The following is a 26,483-nucleotide window of genomic DNA, read 5'->3' as shown; positions in this document are numbered from 1 at the left end:
TTTCACTCACTGTTGGGGCCCTGCTGGGACAGCTTTCTAGTTATAGGTCTGGAAGCAGAGAAATGGTGGGATGGGTCTTGAAAGGAATTGGCAGTGTCTTGCAAGTCGGTTACCTCAAGAGATTGCATTACAGGTTCATCTAGCAAAACAGGATTAATCTCCTCAGATGGTAGTGGAAGGGTTGTTCTCTCATGGGAAGCAATTATAGGTTTATTCTCCACAGAAGACAAAATCAAATTTAGGGATTCTATGTCCCCACCTTCATCATGATCTGCCATATGTCCTCATTCAAATTTTCAGGATCTCATTCCTTTCCAACCAATGCCCTCACTGTAACTGAAGCGCTTTAGTTTTCAATGCTGCTCAAAACAATACCATGAAATGTGTTGGCTTAAAACAATGGGAATTTATTAACTTACAGCTGGAGGCCATGAAAATGTCCAAATCAAGGCATCACCAAGGTGATGCTTTCTTCCCAGAGCCTGGCTGCTTCCGATCCTTGGTTCCTCTGCCACATGGCAAGGCACGTGGTGACATCTGCTGGTCTTTCCCTTGTCTTCTGTGTTTTGCTGCTTTTGGCTTCTTGCTTCCAAAATCAAGCCATCATCAAGGTAGTACTTTTTTTCTAGGAGACTGTGGCATTCAAGGATGGCTGCTGGCAAGTCTTGGTACTTGGCTTTTCTGTCACATGGCAGCCTCTCCTGGCTTCTCCTTTCTCTTTGTTGTTGACTTTCCGTTTCTGGCCGCTCTCTCCAGCCTTGTCTCTGTGATTTCCCCTACAAAGTCTTCAGTAATTGGGTGCAGATCCCTCCTGATTCAGCTGGGCCACACTTTAATTGAAGCAACCTCAGCAAAGGTCCTATTTTCAATGGGCCCATACCCACAGGAATGGACCAAGTTTAAGAACATGTTCTTCTGGGGGAAATCAGCTCCAAGCTACCACACCCCTACATTACAGAGGGCAAGCTCCTTTGTTGGTCATAGAAGATCCACTGATTATAGATGGAAATACCATCTACAACATACCCTTAGAGTAACAAGCAGGCTTGACCAAACAACTGGATATATAAACTAGCCATTAACCTGAAAGGAAAATAGGTGAGAACATGCCAGATGGTGTTTCCCCAGTGACTTCTACCTATTCTTATGGCTCAAAGAATGGGACAAAGCCTCTTGAAGTCTGGTAGATATTTTCAACATTGCTCATTGACAACTTGAACAAAATATTTTAAATTTTATTTTAGCAAATATGTAGGGGAGAATGAAATATGTGGGGAAAGAAATTAAAAGTATATGCCATAGTAGAAAGGAAAGATAATAAGAACTGATATCATAAAGACCGAGTACTCTGACAAAAATGCTATTAAATTAGAAAAAAGTTTATGGTAGATGGCCAACTAAACCACTCAGGAGATATTCAGAAATAGGTTTCTGAGCATGCAGTGTACTGCTATTTTAAAAGAGCTAATTATAATGAATATATTGCATACAAAGTTTTGTAAGTAATCTAAGGTTTGAGGGAATATTTATTATAGTCATAAATGTTTACATTGGAACAAAAAGACTGGAAATAAGCAGCCTAACTTAAGCAAGAGACACTGATAAAAGTAATTCCACACTCATAACACATACACACATAGTGTTTTTTTCATGGGCAGGCACCGGGAATCAAACCCAGGTCTCCAGCATGGCAGGCGAGAACTCTGCCACTGAGCCACCATTGTCCGCCCCACACTCTTTTCTGTGTTTTTCATTTCCAGTATAGATTTCTTTGTGGCCACCCAATAAAGAACTGAGGCTAAGGCATTCTCATATCAGTAATGTTCCTAGAAGGTTTCCGTCCAGTTTGAGTCCTCACATGTGCAAAAAAGAGGAATCACTGACAGCTTTCCCACAATTAACAGACTTATAGGTTTTGTATACAGGGAGAGATTATATTTTGCTGAATGTAAGAGGCTTCACTGAAGGCTTTCCCTCACTCCTTTTATATTCACAAATGTAAGTGCGAGGTCTCAAAGTTTAACTAAGGAATGTAAAAAAACAGAAGGCTTTCCAAACTTGATGAAATTCAGTGGATCTTTTTATTCAGTGTGAAGTCTCACATCTTGTAAGAAATGATAGAACACTAGCCTTTCCCAGTCTTTATAGTCACAGAGAATCTCACAAAACTGATTGTCTTGGATACAGTAATTTGAATTACTAAGCTTTCCACATTCCTCAGATACAGTATTTCCATGTAGTGTGATTTTTCACATATCATGATGGATGAGTGTCCCCTAAAGTCTTTCCCATTCTAAAGACATTTACAAAACTTTTACCTTAGTGTGGATTCTCATGTGCCTCCTCAGAGATGCCATATCACTAAAAAATTTTCTATAAATTTTTTTATTTGCATTCCTTGGGTTTGTGCAGATTAGGGGTAAAGTTTTAGTTGAAGGCTTTACCACATAGACCGCATTCATAAGGCTTCTCTCTAAAGTGAGTTATGTGGGTTATAGGATGTTACTCTATATTGCTTATATTAAAAAATATTATCTCATGGCTCCTTGAACAATAATGGAAGATTTCTCACATTCCTTACATACATGTTATCTTCATCTTGCGTGATTTCTCTTGTGCCAAATAAAGCTAATGCACCATCTGAAGTCTCGTCCATTGATGCCAAAGTGCTTCTCTCTAGGGTTATTTCTGAAATGTTACATATCAGGATGTCTCTGGGTGACCAATAGTATATGGTGGGAGTGATGGTATATCACTTTCTTTTTTTTTTTTTTTTTTTAAAGAGGGAGGAAGGGAAGGAAAGACAGAGAGAAGGAAGGAAGGAAGGAAGAAAGGGAAACATCTTTAAACATTTTCTTGTTTTATTGTATTTTGTTTGTTTGTTTGTTTTTTACATGGGCTGGGGCCGGGAATCGAACCGAGGTCCTCCAGCATGGCAGGCAAGCACTTTGCCCGCTGAGCCACCGCGGCCCGCCCCACTTTCAATGATAGGTTATAAAATACATTGTGAATTCTGCTCTCTCTTGGATCACTTGTTTTGGAGGAAACCAGTTGTGAAGACATTCATTCTGTGGAGAGATTTATTTGGCAAGGACCTGAGGTCACCTGTCACCTGTCAAGAACCAGCACTAAACTTGCCAGGCATGTGAGTCAGCCATCTTATAAGAGGGTTCTTCAGCCCTCAGATCTTTAGAAGACTGTATTTTCCACCAACTAATCTTGACTGCAACCTCAAAAGAGATCCTGAGCTAGAACCAAACAGCCAAGCTGATCCTGACATACTGAAACTGAGAAAAATGCTTGTTATTTTATGCCACTATGTTCTGGGGGCAATTTGTTATGTATAACAGATTGATATATCCATTGTGAATTCTCTCAAGTTATGTGTGGGATGAGAGATCAATGAATGCTTTTCCAGTTATTGCATTCACATCGACCTATTATGAATTTTCTTATGCACAGAAAGATAAGAATTACTGCTGAAGGATTTTCCACAATGAACACATTCATAGGGTTTTTCTCCAGTGTGAGTTCTTAAGTGTTTCTTAACAGATGAGAGATTATTAAAGGCTTTCCCACAGTCACTGCATTCATAAGGTTTCTCTCCATTATGTATTCTTTTGTGTACGGTAAGAGAAAAACTACTGCTGAAGGATTTTCCACATTGATCACACTCATAGGGTTTTTCTCCAGTATGAGTTCTCACATGCTGTGTCAGATGTGAGCGCTTCCTGAATGCTTTCCCACAATCGTGGCATTCATAAGGCTTCTCCCCTGTATGAATTCTATTGTGCACAGTAAGGGAGGAGCTTGTGCTGAAGGCCTTCCCACACTGATTGCATTCATAGTGATTCTCCCCAGTGTGAACCCTCTTGTGCCTTTTGAGAATACATCTAGTGCGGAAGACATGAAAACACTGATTACATTCATAGGGTTTTTCTCCAGTGTGAATTCTCACATGCAGTCTAAGGGATGAGGGATTACTGAAGGCTTTCCCACAATCACTGCATTCATAGGGTTTCTCTCCATTGTGTATTCTCTTATGAACAGTAAGGTAGGAACTACTGCTGAAGGATTTTCCACACTGATTACAGTCATAGGGCTTTTCTCCAGTGTGAATTCTCTTATGTTGAGTAAGGTTGGATTTTGTGCTGAAGACTTTAAAACACTGATTACATTCATTGAGTTTCACTCCAAAGTGACTTCTCTCCTGTTGATGGAGATGAATTTTTTTTAAATATTCAAAAGCTGTTACAGGAAATTCTCTCCCCCAGAAATCATGTTACGTGTAACATTATAATGTTGATGCTCTTATTACTTTCAGGGCTCATATATTGTTTTTGCCCAGTTGAAGTTTTTAGAAGTTAAAATAAAATGTTCTGCTACATGTCTTTATCATGTTCACAGAGGATTTTCTGATACATTTAAAACCAATTTATGTTTCAAACGCACACATTTATGGAAATTTTTACATGTGGGAACTCTCCAAGAAGTGACAAGTTTGGAGGTAAGTTAAACTTTTTTTTCCCCAATTCACAAGTTTCATAGAATATCTCCAGAGACACCACTTTCTCTTGGGTAAATGCCACTGCCTTCAACGATTCTCCTGGCCATTTTATAGCTTTTCTAATTTATGACATTGTCCTTTTATGGAATACAGAAATTACCCATGTGAATCTTACCGTTTTCACATGTTTAGATTGTTCTCTTCTAAAAACAGTCTGCTTAGGATTTAACTTTTTGGCTTTAAGTACAGTTTCCAAATCTGAAACAAATTGATAAGAAATTTTATGTTGGTAGAAAAAAGGAATGCACACATGAATAAAGAAGAGTCTAAGGAATTAGGGTTTTTAAGGGGACTTGCAATGAAAAGGATATGGGTATGGAAATTTTAGGTATTTATTACAAAAAGATTCCAGGAAATTTATGTTGACAAAAGGATATAAAGATTGAGACTAATAACAAAAAGAAGGAATTCTCAGGAATGCAAAGTGGTAAGTAATAGGACAAAAGGTTCACTTGACACAGTTAAATTTAAGAAGTAAAAGAGACATATCTTGTTTTTTCTTTCCTCCTGAGGTCAAAATAAAGTATGAAATGATGAATGGTAAATTAAAGGTGATGGAAAGAAGAAAGTATATGAGGAGGCTCTTACCAAATGTTCTCAGTTTTCTCGTCACAAAAACGGCATTTTACAAAGTTCCCTGACTGAAATTTCCTAATGTTAGCATCTCCACCCCCTGCAGTCACTGGTCAGAGCTCTTCCCCAAAGGAACCTGTTGCTCACCTGGGCAGGTACCTGGAAGAATTCCCCTCTCTTTTTTCAATACTTTGCCATCTTGCTCTAATTGGGAGATCAGAGTGGGCTCATCAACTTGATTCCCTATTCGTGGAGAAAAGACATGCAATAGGCGACAGTGCAAGGGACAAAATACCCCCCATGAAATTGAAACCAATACTTCTGAAAACAGGTAAGTATGATATTAGGAGCAGTGAGCTACTCATGCCTAAATTCCAATGAACAGAACAAATCTCTTGTACAAGGAACAAAAACAGAAGTATCCTCACTCGGTATCAAGGGTGATGTGATAATTAGTTCCAAGAACCCTTGTCCAGGTTAAAATGCATACCATTAGAAGTCCCAAAGCTTTTAACCACAGAGAAAATCAAGCAATGGTAAGGGACAGATCTTCAATTCACAGGGAAGACACTAGACAGCATGTTCCATGAGGATAGAGGCCATGTCTGTCTCATTCGCTACTGTATTCCCAATCACCAACACAGTCCCCAGAACACAACAAGTGCTTAAGATCTGTTACCTGAAACATTCGATAAATGCAGGAATGATGTCAGCCTTACCAAGCGATGCCAGGTTCCTGCAGTTCTCTAGCATCACATCTCTGTACAGTGTTCTCTGAGAAGGGTTCAGTAATGCCCACTCATCCTGCGTGAACGCCACAGCTACATCTTCGAAGGTCACCAAGTCCTACACCATTGCAAATATCATGGCTCAGCAAAAGATACCCTCACCAATGTTGACAGGAAGAGGGCCAATGCTGACATAACTGTGGAAGGGAAACCCAAAGCCCAAGACATATGGGAAGGGTTCTGAAATCTTGCCTTTGATTCTAAGCTCAGCTCTCCATGCTTATCTCCTGGCTATGCATGCTCATTCCCAAGGTTAAATGTACCTCTAACACAGGCGATTTTCCTTCTCTAGTATTAGACTGGGCGCTCCTGCAATCTTATTCCCCCCGATCCAATAGAGCTGAACATAGCCTGAGACATTGCAGAAATCAGAGAAACGCTTGGTAAATGAATGAATTATTTTCCATGCAGATCACAACTGCTTGAGTTTAAGATACAGTTACCTCTTTCTTCAGCTTTCCCTTAAAACACTCAGAACATGAATGTACATAATGACACTGGAGGAAGATTTGAAAAATACAGTGAATGTTGAGATATACTGCCATTTTCTGGGAAGTCCCTCACCAACCACCAGAAACCTGGAGGCCCTAGGAGCCCTGAGGACCTGTTTTGGCTGTGAGTCTCCAGGCCATTGAAAAGTAATAAGTCCAACTTCTGGTCAAAGGAATTGTGATTTGGAAAAAGGAATATGTGGACTCACCTGTAACCAGTTTGACAGGGATGCACTGACCAACTCTTCATCCTCGCTGGATCCTTTCTCATGAGAGGCTGGATACAGGGAAGAAGACTGAGCTGGAGACAAAGAAATGAATCACAAAAATCCAAGCTTGTCCTATGTTCTAATTCACAAATCTGGAAGCTTCCCCACCTATCGTATGGTGATTGATCATATTCCAATATACCCACCCGAAGACATATATGAGCACACCCACACAAGCACCCACACATCCATACACAACACAACCATTCATAGCTTTCATAAGAAACCAGAGCAGAGCCTTGTCTTATCTGGGCCAGGGAAATAGGACTCAAGAGTTTTACTGTACTGGAAGAGGAGATTACTATTCTCATTTCACAGATGATGAAACTGAAATTCAGAGCAACATCACTGTTATTTATAAAATTATAAAAATAATTAAAGGCATAATTCAAAAGCTCTCAAACACTCACCACTGTGATGGTTTAGATCTCTATTTACACCAGAAAAATATGTTTTTAAACTTACTCCATTCCTATGAGAGTGAATCATTGTAAGTAGGACATTTTGATGAGGTTGCTTCAGTTAAGATGGGGCTCATTTCAATCAGGATGGGTCTTAATCCTATGATTGGAGTCCTTTGTAAGTGGGATGAAATTTGGACATAGAGAGAGAAAGAAACATAGGGAGCAGCCAGAAGGTGAACATCAGTGGGATCCAGAAGAGAACAGAGAGACCAGGAGACATTGCCATGTGTCTTGCCATGTGATAAGATAAGGACCAAGGACTGCCAGCAGCCAGTCCCAGAATACCATAGTGTTTAGGGAGAAAGCATCACCTTGATGATGCCTTGATTTTTACATTCTCTTAGTCTCAAAGCTGTGAGCTAATAAATTCCCATTACTTAAGCTGACCAACTGCATGTGTATTAGCTAGGGTTCTCTAGAGAAACAGAATCAGCAGGAGATATCTGTAGATATAAAATTTATAAACGTGCTTCATGTAACCATGGGAATGTGGAGTCCAAGGTCTGTAGGGCAGGCTGCAAGCTGATAACTCTGATGAAGGTCCTCAATGAACTCTCAGGAGAGGCTAGCTGGACAACCGTGGGAATCAAAGAGTCTAAAATCTGTAGAGCAGGTGTGAAGCTGGTGACTTCGATGAAGGGTCTAGACCAACTCCACAAGGGAGGCTTGCCAGCCAAAGCAGGAAGAGTGACTGTCTCTTCTGAATCCTCCTTAAAAGCCTTCCAGTGATTAGATTAAATATCACTCATTGCAGAAGACATTCCCTTTAGTTGTACAAATGCAATCAGCTATGGATGCAGTCAGTGTAATCATGATTTAAGTCCATGATATATCCTCATAGCAACAGACAGGCACTTGCCCAATCAGATGACCAAGCACCATCATGCCAAGTTGACACATGAACCTGGCCATGACTTGTCAGCTTGGCAGCTATACACATCACCTTAAACCATACTTAATCTCTAAATAGAAAACAGTTACAGACACATTTTTTTCCTCGCTTAACAATACTCAACTGTCCTGTGTACAACTGGAAACGCATTAAATCTCCCCAGAATTGGGTGCAAGTCCTTGGGTAATATTCACTCTTAAACTTGGTATCTTACAATTCAAATACTATAACATGAACAAAACAGTGTTACAGTCCTCATTTCTGTAACTGATCACATGGTCATAGCTCATATTTATCACTACCTTCTTTTATGACCCATTCCATGCTCCTTTTACCCTTAGCAAGCACTCTAGCTGCCCGTGGTTCTTTGCCTGGTGGACAGACCCAAACCTTAATTCCTGAAGTTTGAGAGCCATTGGTTGTCCTGCCTGGATTAGGTTGTTGTAATTTTCCATTGATTTTAATGACAGGGTATTGTAGAACTAAAAGATGCCCTAGGGGATCTCCTATATTCCAGGAAAACTCTTCTTTACTTCCCTTGTGTAGCTGCAATCCTATTTCTCCCTGATAGTCAGGGTCAGTCACCCCAGCCAGTGAAGTAAGCCCCTTCTTGGCCTGTTGATCCACGGGCATGAGTAGACTAAAGTGACCAGGTGGCAGTCTTAGATTCCAGTTCAGTGGAATCACTGTTGCTTCTCCTGGTGGAAAGCATTCCCCTTTCTGGAACTAAAACCTGTAGATGAGCAGAGCACAAGGTGGCAGGGACAAGAAGAAACATTTTCCCAGTAGATCACTAGGGGTAACAGTGAGTGGTGCCACTCCTATTTGCATCCCTTGGTTCCTGGACCCATGGAGCCTGGGTATAGGAGATATAGCACCATACGGCGGATGCTGATTCAGAGCATACACAGCCTCCTGGAGAACATCACCCCAGCCCTGCAAGGTACTGCCACCTAGTTGACACTGTAATTGAGTTTTCAAAAGGTCATTCCACTGTTCTATCAGTCCTGCTGCCTCTGGATGATGGGGAACATGGTAAGAACAGAGAATTCCATGAGCATGTATCCACTCCCACACTTCATTTGCTGTGAAGTAGTTTCCTTGATCAGAAGCAATGCTGTGTGGATAAGGCATTCTGTAAGCCCACAGATGGTAGTTTTGGCAGAAGTGTTGCATGCAGGGAAAGCAAACCCATATCCAGAGTATGTGTTGATTCAAGTTAAAACAAATCACTGCCCCTTTCATGAGGGGAGTGGTCCAATGTTATCAACCTGCCACCACATAGCTTTGGGGAATGGTGCCATATTGGGGGCTGAGTGTGGGTCTCTGCTGATGGCAGATTGGATACTTAGCAGTGGCTGTAGCCAAGTCAGCCTTAGTGAGTGGAAGTTCATGTTGCTGAGCCCATGCATAACCTCCATCCTTACTACAATGACCCCTTTGTTCATGAGCCCATTTGGGCAATGACAGAAGTTGCTGGGGAAACAGGCTGACTGGTATCCACAGAATGGGTCATCTTATCCACTTGATTTAATAATCAAATGAGAGGGTGATTCCCAGAGGAAGGTGACTTCCTCTGCTGAAGTCACCCTCTCATGCACATTCACATGGAACACAAATATCTTTTATTTTTAGCCCAATCAGAAAGCTCTATCCACATGTCTCTTCCCCAGACCTCTTTGTCACCAATTTTCCAATCATGCACTTTCCAAGTTCCTGACAATCCAGCCAAAACATTAGCAATAAACCCATGAGTCAGTATGCAAACACACCTCTGGCCAGTTCTCCTTCCAAGCAAAATGAACAACCAGGTGCACTGCTCTAAGTTCTACCCACTGGGAGGATTTTCCCTCAGCACTGTCCTTCAGAGACATCCCAGAATGGGGTTATAGTGCTGCAGCTGTCCACTTTTGGGTGGTACCTGCACATCATGCAGAACCACCTGTAAATCAGGCCTAAGTTTTCTCTTCCTCAGTCAATTCACTGTAAGGAACTCCCAAAAAGGCCATAGCTCTGGTGTGGGATAGAGAAGGTAATGTGGCAGGAGTGCAGACCATGGGCATTTGGGCCACTTCCTTATGTAACTTACTTTGCTTTCAGGACCTGCTCTGGCCCTATCTCATATATACCATTTCCATTTTATGATGGAGTGCTGCTGTGCCTGCCCAAATTTATGGCTTGGTGGATCAGACAACATTGTGGCCCATGGTTAAGAGTTCAGTCTCTACTAAGGCCCAGTAGCAGGCCAGAAGCTGTTTCTCAAAAGGAGAGTAGTTATCTGCAGCAGTTTTGCTCCAAAATCCTAAGGTCTGCATTGTGATTCTCCTAAGGCCTGCCAAAGGCTCCAGACACATCTCTATTTGCCACTGACATTTTCAGCTTCATTGGATTTGCTGGATCATATGGTCCAAGTGGCAGAGCAGCTTGTACAGCAGCCTGAACCTGTCGCAGAGCCTCCTTTTGTTCAGGTCCCCACTCCAAATTAGCTGTTTTTCTGGTCACTCGATAAATGGGCTGGAGTAGCACACCCAAATGAGGAATATGTTGTTGCTCAAATTCAAAGAGACTAATTAGGCTTTGTGCCTCTTTTGTGGTCAGAGGAGGGGCCAGATGCAGCAGCTTATTCTTTACCTTAGAAGGGATAACTCGAAATGCCCCACACCACTGGACACTCAGAAATTTCACTGAGGTGTGATGTCTTATGGGAGGGAGAAATAATCAAGTTCCCTGCGGACAATTACAACATAGGACTAGAGAGTTGATGTACCTTTCACTGAGGTAAGACAGTGAAAGTACATTGCTGACCTTGCCAGCTGAAGGCAAACTGTTTCTGGTGGTCCTTACTAACAGCTATTGAGAAAAAAGTGTTTGCCACATCAATAGCTGCATACCAGGTAGCAAGGGATGTACTGATTTGCTCAAGCAATGATACCACATCTGGAACAGCAGCTGCAATTGGAGTTACCACCTGGTTGAGCTTATGATAATCTACTATCATCCTCCATGACCCCATCTGTTTTCTGCACAGGCCGATTAGGAGAGTTGAATGGGGATGTGGTGGGAATCACCACCCCTGCATCCTTCAAGTCTTTAAGAGTGGCAGTAATCTCTGCAGTCCCTTCAGGAATCCAATATTGTTTCTGATTTACTGTTTTGCTAGATAGGGGAAGTTCTAGTGGTTCCACTTGGCCTTTCCTACCATAATAGCTCTTACTCCACAAGTTAGACAGCCAATGTGGGATTTCTGCCAGTTGCTCAGTATGTCTATTTCAATTATGCATTCTGGAACTGGGGAAATAACTACAGAATGGGTCTGGGGGCCCACTGTGAGATGGACCTGAGCTAAAACTCTATCGATCACCTGACTTCCAAAAGCCCCCACTCTGACTGGTGGACTAGAGTGACGTCTTGGGTCCCCTGGAATTAATGTCACTTCTGAACCAGTGTCTAATAATCCCTGAAATATGTGATCATTTCCTTTTCCCCAATGCACAGTTACCCTGGTAAAAGGCTGTCAGTTTCCTTGGGGAAGTCTCGGAGGAAGATTAACAGCATAAATCTGTGGCAGTGTAATATGGTCCTCCCCTAGAGAGTCCTGGCCTCCCCCTCATTCAAGAGGTTCTGGGTCTGTAAACGGTCTCAAGTCAGTTGATTAAGGGGCCATGACTCTGTTCACTTGACCTAGAACTCTTGCTTATACAGCTCAAACAAGAATTTAGTAGACTGCCCATCTATTGTACTTCTAGGCACCTCATGATCTACTAGCCATTGCCACAAGTCTCTGTGAGTCAGATTATTCTGACTCCTGCTTTAAGTCTGCTGTCCATTATGACAGCCATGTTCACCTTGTCTTGGTGTTTAAGTGCTGCCACCTGGTTTTTGCCAACTTGGGATCCGATCATCCCCTTTGTGTTTAAGGATTCCAGCTCAGTGATAGCAGTTCCCACAGTCATATCTGACCTACAGAGAAGGGCAACTACGGAGCTCTTCAGGGATGATGGAGCTAGTCTCAGAAATTTATTTCTCACAGTTCTGGTAAAAGGTGCATCCTCCAGACATCCCTCAAGTGTATGAGCAGGCTTTGCATGATAAATCTACTTTAACATTCCAATTTCTTTAAGCTGTAGGATCCCCTCATCTACATTATACCAGGGCAGTTCTGGCATTTCAACCTCAGGTAAAGTTGGCCACCTTTTGATCCTTGTTTCAGCCAACCACCCAAACAAATGTTAACGCCTTTTCTAATCCCTCGAGCTAGAGCACTGAATGCAGAATCTCTGTTTAGTGGGCCCATATCAATAAATTCAACCTGATACAGCTTTATATCCCTCCCACCATTATCCCATACCCTTAAAATCCATTGCCACACATATTCCCCTGATTTCTGTCTATATAAATTGGAAAACTCATGCAGTTCTTTTGGAGTATAACATACCTCCTCATGTGTACCTCACCTTTTGGGGCCTGTTGGGACTGTAGTCTAGCTATAGGTCTGGAAGAAATGAGGGGTGGTGGGAGTGGGTCATGTAAAGAATTAGAAGTATCTTCCTAGCCAATTGCTTCAGGGCATTCATTTGCAGTTTCATCTGATGAAACATGATTAATCACTCTAGGGATATTTCCTTCAGGTAGAGTTTGGGTGGCCAACTCCTCAAGTCAGGCTAGAGGTGGGGTGGCTATGTCCTCAGGGCAGATTATTACAGGGTTATCTAGAAAAGACTCAGCATGACCTAGGATTTCAACCTCTCCACCAACATCCTTATCAATCCATATGTCCCCATCCCATTTTTCAGGGTCCCACTACTTTCCAATCAATGCCCTGACTTTAACAGCAGACACCATGCAAGACTGAGATATCAGTTTACTTGTAAAGTTGCTACTCTAACAATAAGATTCGGAGTTGATTTTCACAGATCTCAAGTCTGTGGCTACAGGATATAAGATTTTCCTTCAGGGCACTCATAGAAATGTTTATATCTATCATACAATGTGTAAGCTTCTCATTTGAAGCCTTCAGCTCATCCTTTTCCCTCATTAATGCATGCAGTGAATCTAATAACAACCAGCCAACATCTCTATACCTCCTATTTCTATAAAACTCCATGGTCAAAAACATTATCCCCCAGAACCTGGCTTCATAGAAGTGAAGCATTCGAAGACCCCAATGGTGATATTTTGACTATCTCTTTTGCAAGCTCACCCCATGGATTGGGAGTGTCATTCTGATTATGGGAATTAGAGTCCTTAGTGCCTTTGAGCCCAGTCAGAGTAGAAAAACAATTGTAAAAACCCATTTTTAAGATTCTGTTTCTTAAGAACCACTCCTGGTACCAAGCTGTATTAGCTAGGGTTCTCTAGAGAAATAGAATCAGCAGGAGATATCCATGGATATAAAATTTATAAAAGTGTCTCATGTAACCATGGGAACAAAGAGTCCAAGCTCTGTAGGGCAGGCTGCAAGCTGATAACTCCAGTGAAGGTCCTCAATGAACTCTCAGGAGAGGGTGGCTGGGCAACCGTGGGAATGTAAGGGTCCAAAATCCATAGGGCAGGCTGTGAAGATGGCGATTCCAATGAAGGGTCTAGACCAACTCCACAAGAGAGGCTTCCCGGCTGAAGCAGCAAGAGGACTGTCTCTTCTGAATCTTCCGTAAACGCCTTCTAGTGACTACATCAAGTGGCACTCACTGCAGAAGATGCTCCTCTTAGCTGATTTCAAATGCAATCAGCTGTGGATACAGCCAGCATAATCATGATTTAAGTCCACGAAATGTCCTCATAGCAACAGACAGGCCAGCACTTGCCCGACCAGATGACCAGGCACCACCACCTGGCCAAGCTGACACATGAACCTGACCATGACAGCATGGTATCTGCTTGAGCAGCCAAAGGAAACTAAAACAACCACGTAGGTGACATACATATAGACATTCAAACCATCTAAGTCCTGAAGACCAAGAGCTGCTCAATTTGCTACCTACAATTTCTAGGGCATCTGGGCTTCACTCCCACTTTACCTGCTTGCCCAATCCTTCTCCATGCCTGCTTATCTCCTTCATTTATACTTACTCAGTGCAGGGGTCCTGAAGGCCTTTGAAGTCTGGACTCTGAGGTTTGCATGGACTGAAAAACTTACCACAATTGGAGAACAGAATAATGGCTGCCATTCTGTGATTCAAACTGTAAATTTCTGAACAGGGCAGTAGAAATCAGGATGTTCTCTTCCTATTTCCACTTAGTATACTCAGGATAGGGATCTGTAATAAATGAGAAAATACTAAGTATTCATAGCCTCTCCCTCTTCAGGCTACTGAGTACAGCTTTACTTTAGTCTGCTCATCATATTTACTGTCATGGGTTGAACTGTGACCCAAAAAAGATATATTCAAGTCTTAACCTCCAGTCCTGTGTATGTGACCCTATTTGTAAACAGGACTTTTGAGACAAAGATGGGTTAGGGTAGGCCCCAATTCAAAATGGTTAGTGTCCTTAAAGGAGAGGAAATTTGGACACAGACAGAGAGAGAGCTGGCCATGTGACAGAGGGAGAGATTGGGTATACTGCCACAGGTCAAGAAATGCCACAGATTGTTGGTTACCCACCAGAAGTGAGGAGAGAGAAATGGAATGGATTCTTCCCTTTAAGAAGAAGCATGGCTTTAAAGACATCTTGAGTTTGGACTTCTGGCCTCTGGAAGTATAAGATAATAAATATCTGTTGTTTTAAACCAATTAGTCTGTGGTATTTCGTTACAGCAGCCCTGGCAAACTGAGGTATGTTCCTTTAGAATGCAAGTTCCGTCTTTGACATTGGGTCTTTACTTTGTGTAGAAGGTTTTGAACTCAGGGCATATTATAGCAAAACTTGCTTTCCTCCATCCCCATGTTACAACCAGTTTATTATCGCTTCACTCTTTTTTAAAACCTTAGCTTCACTAAGCCTCATGTAATGGTGTTCCCATCCAAGTTGTCATATAACACATTCCCATCAAGTTGTCTAATCCCACATCCCCTCAAGACGTTGAATTCTGAATGCCATCATTCCTTTCAAACTCCCAACCCAACTCATGGTTGGTCACCTAACCACACATTTACATGGGTACCTCCCTAGACTTTGTTAGCACCAAAAATGCTTACATCATCTAGAACAATAGATATGCCCTTCTCTTTGAACCCAATCTCTCATACCTACTTTGCACCATTTTCTCTCAGCATATGTGCTCTTCTACCACACAAAGGCCTCAGTCTAATCACTCTTTGTTGCTACCCATCAGACACAACTTCTCATTTTGCACTTAACCCAGATTTCACTGTCCCTCATTTCAACAAATTTCCTTTTCTGACCTCTTACCTTTACACCAGCCAGAGAGATTCCAATTACCTGCCTGTCTCATGACAACATTTGGGCAGACCAACTTGTTGAAAAAAGGAACTGCCAGCTCTAAAAAACCATGTTCACCAACATGTAAAAGGCCTTTTATGCTCAGGGCAATCTTACAAGTCAATGTAGTCTACTCATGCAAAAAACATTTCAAATCTCTTTAAACCTCACACATCCTTTTCCCTCAAAGAAACCAGTTTCTAAAAACAGCCCTCAATGATCCCTGCCTCCTGATAGTCACAATCCTGTGTAGTCTTTCTATACAGAATGAGGGCTGATCTATCCCAATGTACTACCGCTGATATGATAGTGAGTGATGCCACCTTCTAGAAGGCACTGCAACTTCCATCTTGGTCTTTTGCATTGCTCACTCAAAGGGAAGCCAGTTGCCATATTGTGAAGATACCTAAACAGCCCTGTGGGAAGGAACTGGCCCCCTGCCAAGAACCAGCACTAATTTGCCTGCTATGTTAGTGAACCATACTGGAAGTGAATCCTCCTACACCAATTGAGTCTTATGATGACTGCAGGCCCGGCTGACATAATACTGCAAACTCATGAAAGTTCCAAAACCAGAATCTTTCAGAGAAACCACTCCTGAATTTGTGAACTACAGAAACAGAGAGGGATGATATACAATGATTATTGTTTTAAGCCACTAAGTTTGGGGGTAATGTGTTATAGAGAAAGACATTAACAAATACACTTACTTTCAATAAATGACCCCGCATCCTACTTCTCAAAGTAATATCATGAGAAAGAATCTACCTTCCTATCTAGCCATCAAAAGCACAATCAGTATGATGGATTCCTCCATCTCTCCAGCTACAAAGAAGGAACTGTCTTTACAAAGAAGGAGTTATCTTCCCTTCTTTATAGGGCCATACTCTGAGTTTCCCAATCTCGCCTTCTTTTTCTAGTAATTGTACACTAGTTCAACTCTTATGTATCCTTTCCCTTCAACCTCTCCCACTCTACTGGGCTGTTCCTCAAACCATTAAAATCTGACTCAGATTTCTTTCCATTTACTGCCTAGTCTCCATGCCTTGTAGCCAAGGTTTTTCAAAGTGCATTTCATTCTGTCTCATTTCCTCATGTCTCATTCACTCTTCAACAAGGTGAAATCTGACATCCACCCTACCATCTCAAGGACAACACCCTTGGTAGAACCACCAATGACTTTATTGACAATAACAGAATGCAGATTGCAACTACACTGATATCATTTCTTGTATATTATATCAACGGAAGTACAATAGACAATACCCTCTATTGTCAAGGTTGTACTGAAGGCATTCTCAAACACTGCCAGTGTACAACTCCCACGGAAGGAAATTTGGCAATTTCAAGCAAAACTGCAAAAATAATTTCCCATCAATCCCACTTCTAGGAAACTCAACTCAAAGATACAAGAATGTCAAAAGACATAAGTAAGATTATTCACTATGGCATTATTTATAATAGCAACAGATTGGAAAAAAACACAGATGATCATCAATAGGAAACTGAGTGAATAAACTACAGGATATCCAAATATTGGGGAATCAGGCAGACAAAAAAAAAAGATTGAGGTGATGTCTAGGTACTGATACAAAGTGTCTCCAATAAATTTAAGTAAAAAAAAAAAGAATCAAGGTGCAAAGCAGTATATATGGAATGTTTCCTTATTATAAGAATGGAAAAGGCAGAATATAAATATATATAAATATAAATGCACACACATTCCTTTACTTGCTTACATATACCAAAGAAATGCTGAGAGGATAAAACAAATGAATTTAAGAGATAATGAGTGTGTGTGGGGGGGAGAATATTGGGAAGGGGTGACAGGAATGGAATTTAGACTTTCCTTAACATACTTCAACATATAGCTTTGACTTTGGAATGATATTTTTAAAAAATCAACTTCAATTGCCTAAACTGAAAATAATTAAATGAATCTAACTGCATACCAAATTGGAATCATCAAACAGAAGAAAAATAATTACTTCACATGCCTTTAAAAGAAATTATATTGCTGTTATGGGTTGAAATGTGTCTCACAAAAAGATGTGTGCAAGTCCTAACCCCCGGTCCAATGAATGTGACCTTATTTGGAAATAAGATGTTTGAAGATGTGATTAGTTAAGATGATGTTGGACTGGACTAGAATGGGCCCTAACCTGGTATGACTGGTGTCCTTATAAAAAGAGGGAAATTTGGACTTACACACAGACACAGGGGAGATCAGCATGTGATGATGCAGGTGGAGGCTGAGTGCTGCAGCTGCAAACTAAGGACATCAAGGATTGCTGGCAAACCACCAAAAGCTAGGAACAGGTAAAGAAGGATCCTTCCCCACAGGTTTCAGAGAAGGATATCTCTGCCCACAACTTGATTTCAGACTTCTAGCCTCCAGAACTATGAGACAGTAAATTTCAGTTGTTTTATTTTAAAACTTCAACTTCTGCATGAGACCAAAGCAAAAAAATGTTTATTTGGCACAAACTTTATATACATACACACACACAGACACACACACACATATATATTTATTTTTTTATTGCATGGGCAGGTACCGGGAATCAAACCCAGGTCATGGCATGGCAGGAGAGAACTCTGCCTGCTGAGCTACTGTGGCCTGCCCTAAATTTTATATTTTGACTAGTACATTTCCTAATATAACTTATATGGACAGGTTAACTGAACACCATAAGTAAACAGAACCTTGAATAGGGCATGAGATTTTGTTGGTTTGTCCAGTGTGATGCCCTGATAAATCCCAGAGTGTTTTGAACAGTGAATAAAGAAGTACTTGTAAAGTCCCCTTGGGGGAATGGTGAGAAAGGGAGAAAATTCAACTTCCCCATTTGGAGAATTCCTGATAGTCTCGCAAGCAGTGGGGACAACCAAATTAATGGACTGAGCCCTCAATCTTGGGGTCTGTTCATATGAAACTCATTCCCACAAAGGATAGGTTAAGCCTACTTAAAATTAAGCCTAAGAGTTACCCCAAGAAAAGTTACCCAAAAAAACCTCTTTTGTTGCTCAGATGTGGCCTCTCTCTCTCAACCAACATGGCAAACAAACTCACTGCCCTCCTCATCTCTATATGGGACATGACTCCCAGGGGTGTGGACCTCCCTGGCCATATGGGACAGAAATCCCAGAATGAGCTAGGACTCAGCATCAAAGGATTAAGAAAACCTTCTGAACTGAAAGGGGGAAGAGAGAAATGAGACAAAGTGTCAGTGGATGAGAGATTTCAAACAGAGTTGAGGGTTATCCTGGAGGTTATTCTTATATATTATATAGATATCCCCTCAGTTTAAAGTGTATTGGAAAGGCTAGAGGGAACTGCCTGAAACTGCAGAGCTGTATTCCAGTAGCCATGTTTCTTGAAGATGAATGTAAAATGATATAGCTTTCACAATGTGATTGTATGATTGTGAAATCTTTATGTCTGGTGCTCCTTTTATCTATGGTATGGACAGATGAGTAAAAAATACGGATTAAAAATAAATAAATAAAAAGAAAAAAATAATAGAGGGAACAAATGTCAAAATAAATTGAGTAGAGTGGAATACTAGTTATCAATGAAAGGTAGTGGTAAGGGGTATAGAAAAAAATAGGGGGAACAAGGTTAAAATATATTGGGTAGATAGAAATACTAGTGGTCAATGAGATGGAGGGGTAAGGGGTATGGTATGTATGAGTTTTTCTTTTTTCTTTTTATTTCTTTTTCTGGAGTGATACAAATGTTCTAAAAAATGATCGTGGTGATCAGCTGTTGATTGTATACCATGTATGGAATGTTTGTATGTTAAGAATATTCATGTTTGTATGTTTTAGTTTGTCAATTAAAAAAAATTCAGTTGTTTAAAGCCACCTAGTTTGTGATATTTTGTTATGGTAGGCTAGGAAACTAAGACAATTGCTAATTCAATCAGCTCCCTATTGAGAGACATTTGAGTTATCTCCCATCTTTCGCTGTTCAAAATGCTACAATGACTAAGCTTGTGTGTATGTTGTTTTGAATTTTTGGAGGATTATATTTAGAGCATATTCCCAGAAGTGGGATTGCTGGGTAAGGACAGCAGTACTCCTGAGTATAATTTTTTAAAATACAAACTGAAGGAGAATACCATTAAGTAAGTAAATTAATGTTATTAGGAATCAGTATTTTCAGTATAACAGAAAAGAGGCAAATATAAGAACTTAAGAAAGTACACTGTAAAATTAAATCAGAATTAGAAATATCAATATAATATAGCTCTATCCAGAAAAAGGGCCTAGAAGCAATGATTCTTCAGAGGCACTTAGCATACCCAATGCAAAGATCTTGGTTTCTAAACATCATTTACTACTAAAAGATGCAGAATATTATATATACTAATAATGGAAAAATCTCTAGTATTGTTTAGTAAAAAAATGAAATGGGGAATTAGGAATAAATTTCCTTGTTTTTATTTAAAGAAACACCTGGGAAGACCAATAAAAGAGTTTACACATAGAGGACTAGAGGAAAGAGAATAGGAAGTAAGGAAACCAAGGTAAGAGCAAGACTTGGTAAGGTACACTTTTTCATTTCATTTCAATTTTGAGCCAAATAAAAAGAAAAATTTTAATGTTTGATTAAATATTTTCTAAGAAAATAAAATATTTCATAAGAAGTCAACATTTCTAGGTAGAATCTTTTCGGATGAAGCCCTCTGACATTAATTTCTTTGGACACATCAAACTGGAAATATGGTGATGGGCAGTTAGAGTCTCTGCTTTAATTTTCTCCCAGTTTTTCTTTAAGGGAGGTATATTCAAAGTGTTTGGAATTTTGTCTTGACCTCACTATTTTCCAGGCAGCCTCTAAGGTCCTTCCCAGGACTGAAATAAACATTGGGTAGTACTTTTTATATTAAGTTAAATTGCGAATTCCATTGACTGAATAGACTCTACTGTTTTTACATTTTAAATTCGGCAGAGACCCCCCCCCCCCCCCCCCACTGCTCTAGATCAGGATGGCAAACTGCAGTCCACAGGTCAAATCTGGCTTGCTGCTTTCTCCTCCCTCTCCATGAATGAAGAATCAGTTTTTACATATTTCAACGGTCAAAAAAATTTGGAAGAATAGTATTTTGTGATATGTGAAAATCATACGAAATTCAAATTTCAGGGTCCATATATAAGAGCCATGCCATTTGTTTACATATTGTCTATGGCTGCTTTCACATTGCAATGGTGGAGCTGAGTAGCTGTGAAAGGGGCTGGATGGTATGCAAAGCCAAAAATATTTACTATTTGCCCCGTTTATAGGAAAAGTTTGCTGATGTCTTCTCTAGATCAAAGTTTCTCCCAATGCAAAGTGAACACTTGGTCACTGCGAACAAACCCATGTCATTTCTTGAGAACTCTGCAGCCACAATGCCTCTGTAATGAAATAGCGGGAATGCCTATTTGGGGTTTCAGCATCCTCTTGGGTTTGCCACTCTCAATCTCACACTTCACTTGTATTTTCACAAAGGAGAGAAAAATCTTTCCCAGACCAACTAGAGACTTTCTTTTCCAAAGAAAAATAAATATTTGAATTGATCCATTTGAACAGCTCAAAGAAGGAGGTAGAGGCTGGCCTTTTTCCAGGTCTCCTTTCCCTGGAGTTACAGAAGGAAACATGCATAAGATCAAACACATCCACACAGCAGCTGTGAGCATCCAATGGAGGAGATCTTCAGTCCTTCACTGGGGCATGGAAGCCTGAAGTTAAGGAAAAGCAACTCAATCTGGGTTCCGCCCACAGATTTTGCCTCCAAGAACTCCACACACCCTTCCTTCCCACTTGCTGACTGAAAACTTCCCTCGAATTGGGTTTCAATACTGATAAGAAAGAAACCTCTCACCTAGAATCAAATGGTGTCCAGGAAGTCAGAACCCTGATGGGCCTTCATCTAAGTCTGACCGCACAGGGTTTTCTCAGTTCTAATACAGCACACACGCATTCTGAGCTGACCAATTCTATGAATCCCCAACCCAGACAATGACTAACAATAGGCAAAGTAACCAGAATGACAACAGCAAGCCTAAGTACATCCCACATTTCCCCAGGACGTGAGGGATTATGACTTTGAAGCCACTGCCCTGTGAGAGAAGGGCCCTTTTCTGTAGGCTAGGGCTGCAGATCATCCTAAAATCTCAATTTTCTACCCTTCTATTTCCACTTTCTCGTCAGTGCTGATAGAGTCTCCAAACAGACCTTTGCAGCCTGAATGCAACTTCATTTACCCCTCAGTCTCTGCATGACACTGGCTCTCCTGCTGCACTTACCACTTCACTGGGGCTGGCTTTGTGAGGTCTCTGTGTGTTCTCCAAGCACCGAAAATATAAAAGCAGAAAAGGGAATGTGGGGGGGGGGGCAGGGAGTGGACTCAGGGGTACTAAGATTAGGTTTGGGCCACGTGGAAAAACAAATTGCCAAAACGGGTGAGAGCAGGGGGTGGCTATCCAGGAAAGACGAAGCAGTTAAAAATATATCCTTTTAGGGGATATGAACTGATATGTAACACAGACTCTGGTCTCCTTCCAGACCCTTTGCCTAGGAAATTTATGTTGGCTTCCCAACTCCCAAATCCCCAACCTCAGGGGAAGGAGGGATTCAAGAAAGGAGTAAGAGAAGAAGTGTGACTGGCTAAAACCCTATGTGCAAATTTTTCAGACATGACCACAGAGGACTGCAAAGGCTTTACTTGACAGGCTTCATGGGGAAAGCTGCCCTCCCCACAATACTAGTACACTGCAGTCTCTGAAGGTCTCAGGTTCCCTGGCTGGTCATGCTGTTACCCACCTTTGAATTCCTACATCAAGGCCATTCCCAAGGCACCCCTGTGGAAACTTGCTTCTTGGTGGGGAGAAAGGGGAGAACTTGAAGACATTTCAGTCCACTCTGATTCAGAACTTTTCCGCTGCCATATGCCCCACCTGCTCAGTTCACGGAGCACACCAGGCTCTCTCCTGCTTCAGGGATTTTCCTTTTGTAGGTCTCTCTACCTAAAATGCTTTCTCAAACAATGTTACAGCTAGCTAAATCTGACCCCTGCTTCAGCTCTCAATCTACATATCAATCTTTCCCAGGAGGGCTTCCCTGTTTCTGCAGACTGAGGCCTCTTTTTAAGCCCCTAGATTGCTCTTGTCATTAACTGTCCAAATTCCATCTTCTCTGCTAGGATATAAATTCCATGGGGGCAGGATAAGGTCTGTTTTGATTGTCAAAAGTCCCTATGCACTTGGCCCAGAGCCTGGCTTATGGAGGTGACAAACCATCCTGGTTTGCCCAGCACTGTCCTGTTTTTTGTTGTTGTTGTTTGTTTTCACACACAGTTTTCCCTATTAATATTTTTATACTAGTGTGGTACATTTGTTACAACTGATATACTTTTATTAATTTTATATAATACACATACATATATACATAATATTTATATTATTAATTATAGTTCATATTTTGTATTGGGGCCACTCTCTGTGTTGTAGAGTGCTATGATTTTTTTTTTTAAAGTTCTAGTTGTGGAAGCATATATACAACATAAATACCCCATTTAAATCACTCAAGCATATGATTCAGTGGTATAATAACATTCAGAGTTGTGTTACCATCAACATCATTCATCATCAAAATGTTTCCATTACCCCAAACAGAAACTCTATGCCAATTAAGCACTAAATCCCATTTCCCATGCCCACCCCAGGTCCTGCTAACCTGCACTCTTAATTTCTGACTCTTGTGAATTTGCATATTCTAATTATTCCATATAAGTGAAATCATATACTATTTGTCCTTTTGTATCTGACTTATTTCACTTGATGTCTTCAAGGTTCATCCATGTTGCAGCACATACCAGAATTTCATTCCTTTTTATGGTTGCATAATATTCCATTATACGTACCAAACACATTTTGGTTATCTATTCAACCAACAGATAACACTGGTTTTAATGTGCAATGTCCTGTGTCCTGGCAAACTCCTCAGTATTGGACAGAGATGGTGAGTGTGATAGTTAATTTTGTGTGTCTACATGGCTAGGGTACAGTGTCCAGTTTTTTGTTCAAACACTAGTCTAGATGTTGCTGTGAAGATATTTTATGGATGTGATTAACACTTATTATCCCTTGACTTTAAGGAAAGGAGAGTACTTTCAATAATGTCACTGAGCCCCATCCAATCAGTTGAAGGTCATAAAAGCAAAAACTGAGGTTTCTTGCAACTAAAGGAATTCTGCTTTGAGACTATAACACAGAAATCCAGCCTGCTGGCTTTCCTTCATGATTCCAAATTTGCCAGCCTCCACATTCATGTACACCAATTCCTTACAATAAATCTCTTAATAGGTACAGCCGATTCTCATCATTTGAAGGAGTAATGTTGACTGAAGTCACTGCAAACTCTGGGTTAGTGAATAGGGAACCACTGTTCCTACGGCAAATAGAGGGCTAAGTTCCTGCAATCCTGTAGGAGCCAAGGGTCAAAACAATTCCTGCAGGTCTTGTTTTAAAGTGAAGCTTCAGACCCCCTGAGCCCGTCTGTGTCTTTCTTTCTTTCTTCCTTCCTTCCTTTCTTTCTTTCTCATCATTCCTTAATATCCTTCGAGCTCCTTTTCATAGGAAGCAACACAATCCTCTGTTTCCAACATTTTAATCAAGTGACCAATATATAACCTTGTCATTTGTGTATTTCTCTTTAAAGATTCCTTATGTCAGATAAATTGTTGATTCACAGATATCACACTCATGACCAACAGTATTGTAGCTCTGTACCCGAACAAAGCTTCTCTAATACATATGTTTTCTTCACAAAGGTACATCAAAGCCTTGTTACTCTTAGAAACACTAGGCAGCATTTCAACACTACAGCTTGGGGGCTATTTTAAACAGCAAAATCATCAATACAAAGCAAAATGTTTGAAAAACACGGCACCAAAAAGACTCTCAAAAAGATACTTGTTTATAGTATGAAAGCTGCAATAAGAAGGCAGAGTATTGCCATGTTTGACCTCAGCTGGGAATATGCACAGTAGATGATTCAAATCTTTGATTACTCTGCACATCTCCATGAATGTCTGCAAAAGCATGGTAAGTGTTGACTTGGGGGATCCAAATAAATTTTAGCAAGTAAGTAAATTCACACGTACAGAATCTGTGAATAAAGAGGATTGACTATATATTTATATATCCTATTAGTTCTGTCTCTGCAGAACTCTGACTTACACAGTGGGCCGTCCTAAACTGTACATTCACAGAATATCTATTGAATTACAAGCAGACATTCCCTTCAAGAATATTACAGGAAAGCTAAAATGAAAAAGGCATACATACATACAATTAGTAAAATCCCAAAGGACAGTCTTTTTGGAAACTAGTGCCCTACCATTAAAGTGACAAGTTGTTGCTTAATATTTTTCCAAAATGATTTTAAAGCTCATTTTGTAAAAAAAAAAAAATCCACTTGTTCAAAACATATCTGGTTGCTGGTCAACTCAATTTAAAATTTTTGTCACTGATATAAGAAAGCTCAATTATTTTTTCTCCTGGATGCCCTGATATTTTGAAGTTTTGGAGGGGATTAATAGGCCTTTGGAAGTCAAGTAGAACTCTCTTGAAGAATATTGCCACATAAACCTGCTAGTTCTTAGTAGGAAGACTTGTAATGCTACACATAGATGCAAAAACTTATGTACCTATATACAAAATCCTGAAATTCTCTGGTATTACGACATGTGTGAAAATCTGTATTATTTCTTTATAGTTACACATATTTGCAGTTATTTACACATTTATTTTGTGCACTTGTTAGTATATAACTTTATTGACTGACATACCCACATACCTACACACACCTTTGTATCTTTCCTCTGACTATCATCCAATAAACATAAATTTCTTAAGATACCCTCACTCTTATTGACTCTTTGTATTTACAACCTGAGCATAGGAATGCCCATTAGCAGTTCTTCTCTGTATGGGAGGGCCTCTGGAACTCTGCTGTGGCCATTTCCCCAAGGTGCTTACCTGATCACACAGAAGACGACCGGTGGACCTTGAGGCTAGTTTCTACATCAAACCTGAGATTGAGAGATGCTTTTCTTCTCTGGGGAAGAAAAGGCACAAAGATTGAAACCTTTTATAGGGAGTAATAGAGTTGTTGTACAAAAAGACACCCCAATAATCTCTTTTGCATTTACCAATTTAAAGGGTCATAAGGACCCAGTCTGTTGGTTGTGACTGGTTTCATCTGATTTATCTTCAACCACCTGCTGCCCAAGAACGGAGAAAGCAGCTTAGCACTATATGCATTTATTTGACTTGCTCAACTCATTGTGCTGGATAGAGATTTTACCGTGATCCAGCCACTTTAAACACATCTTGTCACTCAGTGGCCCTATAGGTGACTCAGGTGAATTTTTTTTTAAAATTTTTTTGGGGGAGGTGTAAAGTCTGGGAATCGAACCCGGGTCTCCCGCATGGAAGGCGAGCATTCTACCACTGAACCACCCGTGCACCCTATTCAGGTGAATTTTAAATAAACTGCAGATTATTCAGGACTTTGGAGATTTTCAGGCCCTAGAGGAGTGTCCTAACCTCAGCACTAGGGACACTGGGGCCAGATAATTCTTAGTCTTGGGGGGGCTGTAGGATGTTGAGCAGCATCCTGGCCTCCACCTATTAGATACCAGTAGCAACCCCCGACCCCTCTCCCCGATTTGTGACAATCAAAAGTTGTCTCCAGGCATTGCCAAAAGTTACCTGGGGGCAGGACCGCCCTGGGTGAGGGCCGCCGGTAGAGAGGATGATGGGGGGCTCTCTGAGAAGGCGGCAGCGCCCCGAGTTGGGAGGCAACAGCTGCTACCCGCTGACCTGAGTGAACAACCTGAGGCCCTGGAGGAGGAAACGCGGCTCCCGGGAGGGTCAACCCACCGAGGACCGGAGCTGCCCGCGGCCCTCCCTGGACTGCGACCCGACCCCCGACCCTCACCCAGGACCCAAGGCGCACACCACCCAATCCAAGGAGAAGGCAGGACTCATTCGCCGGGCCCCGCCC

At 41.0% G+C, this 26,483-nt stretch overlaps 1 protein-coding gene across 4 annotated transcripts; it reads right to left on the bottom strand.

Annotated features, from left to right (window-relative positions):
• On the bottom strand, positions 1-26,483 carry ZNF557 (zinc finger protein 557). 4 transcript variants are annotated; one of them, XM_077121475.1, is made up of 8 exons: positions 26,418-26,483; positions 25,454-25,532; positions 14,181-14,301; positions 6,629-6,720; positions 5,860-5,986; positions 5,288-5,383; positions 4,683-4,765; positions 1-4,210 (listed from the first exon to the last, which is right to left on the bottom strand). In XM_077121475.1, the coding sequence occupies exons 3-8, from the start codon at positions 14,209-14,211 to the stop codon at positions 3,428-3,430; spliced, it is 1,212 nt and encodes a 403-aa protein (XP_076977590.1). In that variant the 5' UTR covers positions 14,212-14,301; positions 25,454-25,532; positions 26,418-26,483; the 3' UTR covers positions 1-3,427. The 4 variants fall into 4 exon arrangements, with proteins under 4 accessions (XP_076977590.1, XP_076977589.1, XP_076977593.1 ...); XM_077121474.1 differs by having other exon boundaries at positions 26,189-26,467; XM_077121478.1 differs by having other exon boundaries at positions 6,629-6,696; positions 26,189-26,467.

Source organism: Tamandua tetradactyla, chromosome 11 (genome assembly GCF_023851605.1).
Source record: "Tamandua tetradactyla isolate mTamTet1 chromosome 11, mTamTet1.pri, whole genome shotgun sequence".
Classification (NCBI taxonomy): Eukaryota; Metazoa; Chordata; class Mammalia; order Pilosa; family Myrmecophagidae; genus Tamandua; species Tamandua tetradactyla.
Note: the sequence above shows the minus strand (reverse complement) of the source record. Positions and strands in the feature narration are given on the sequence as shown.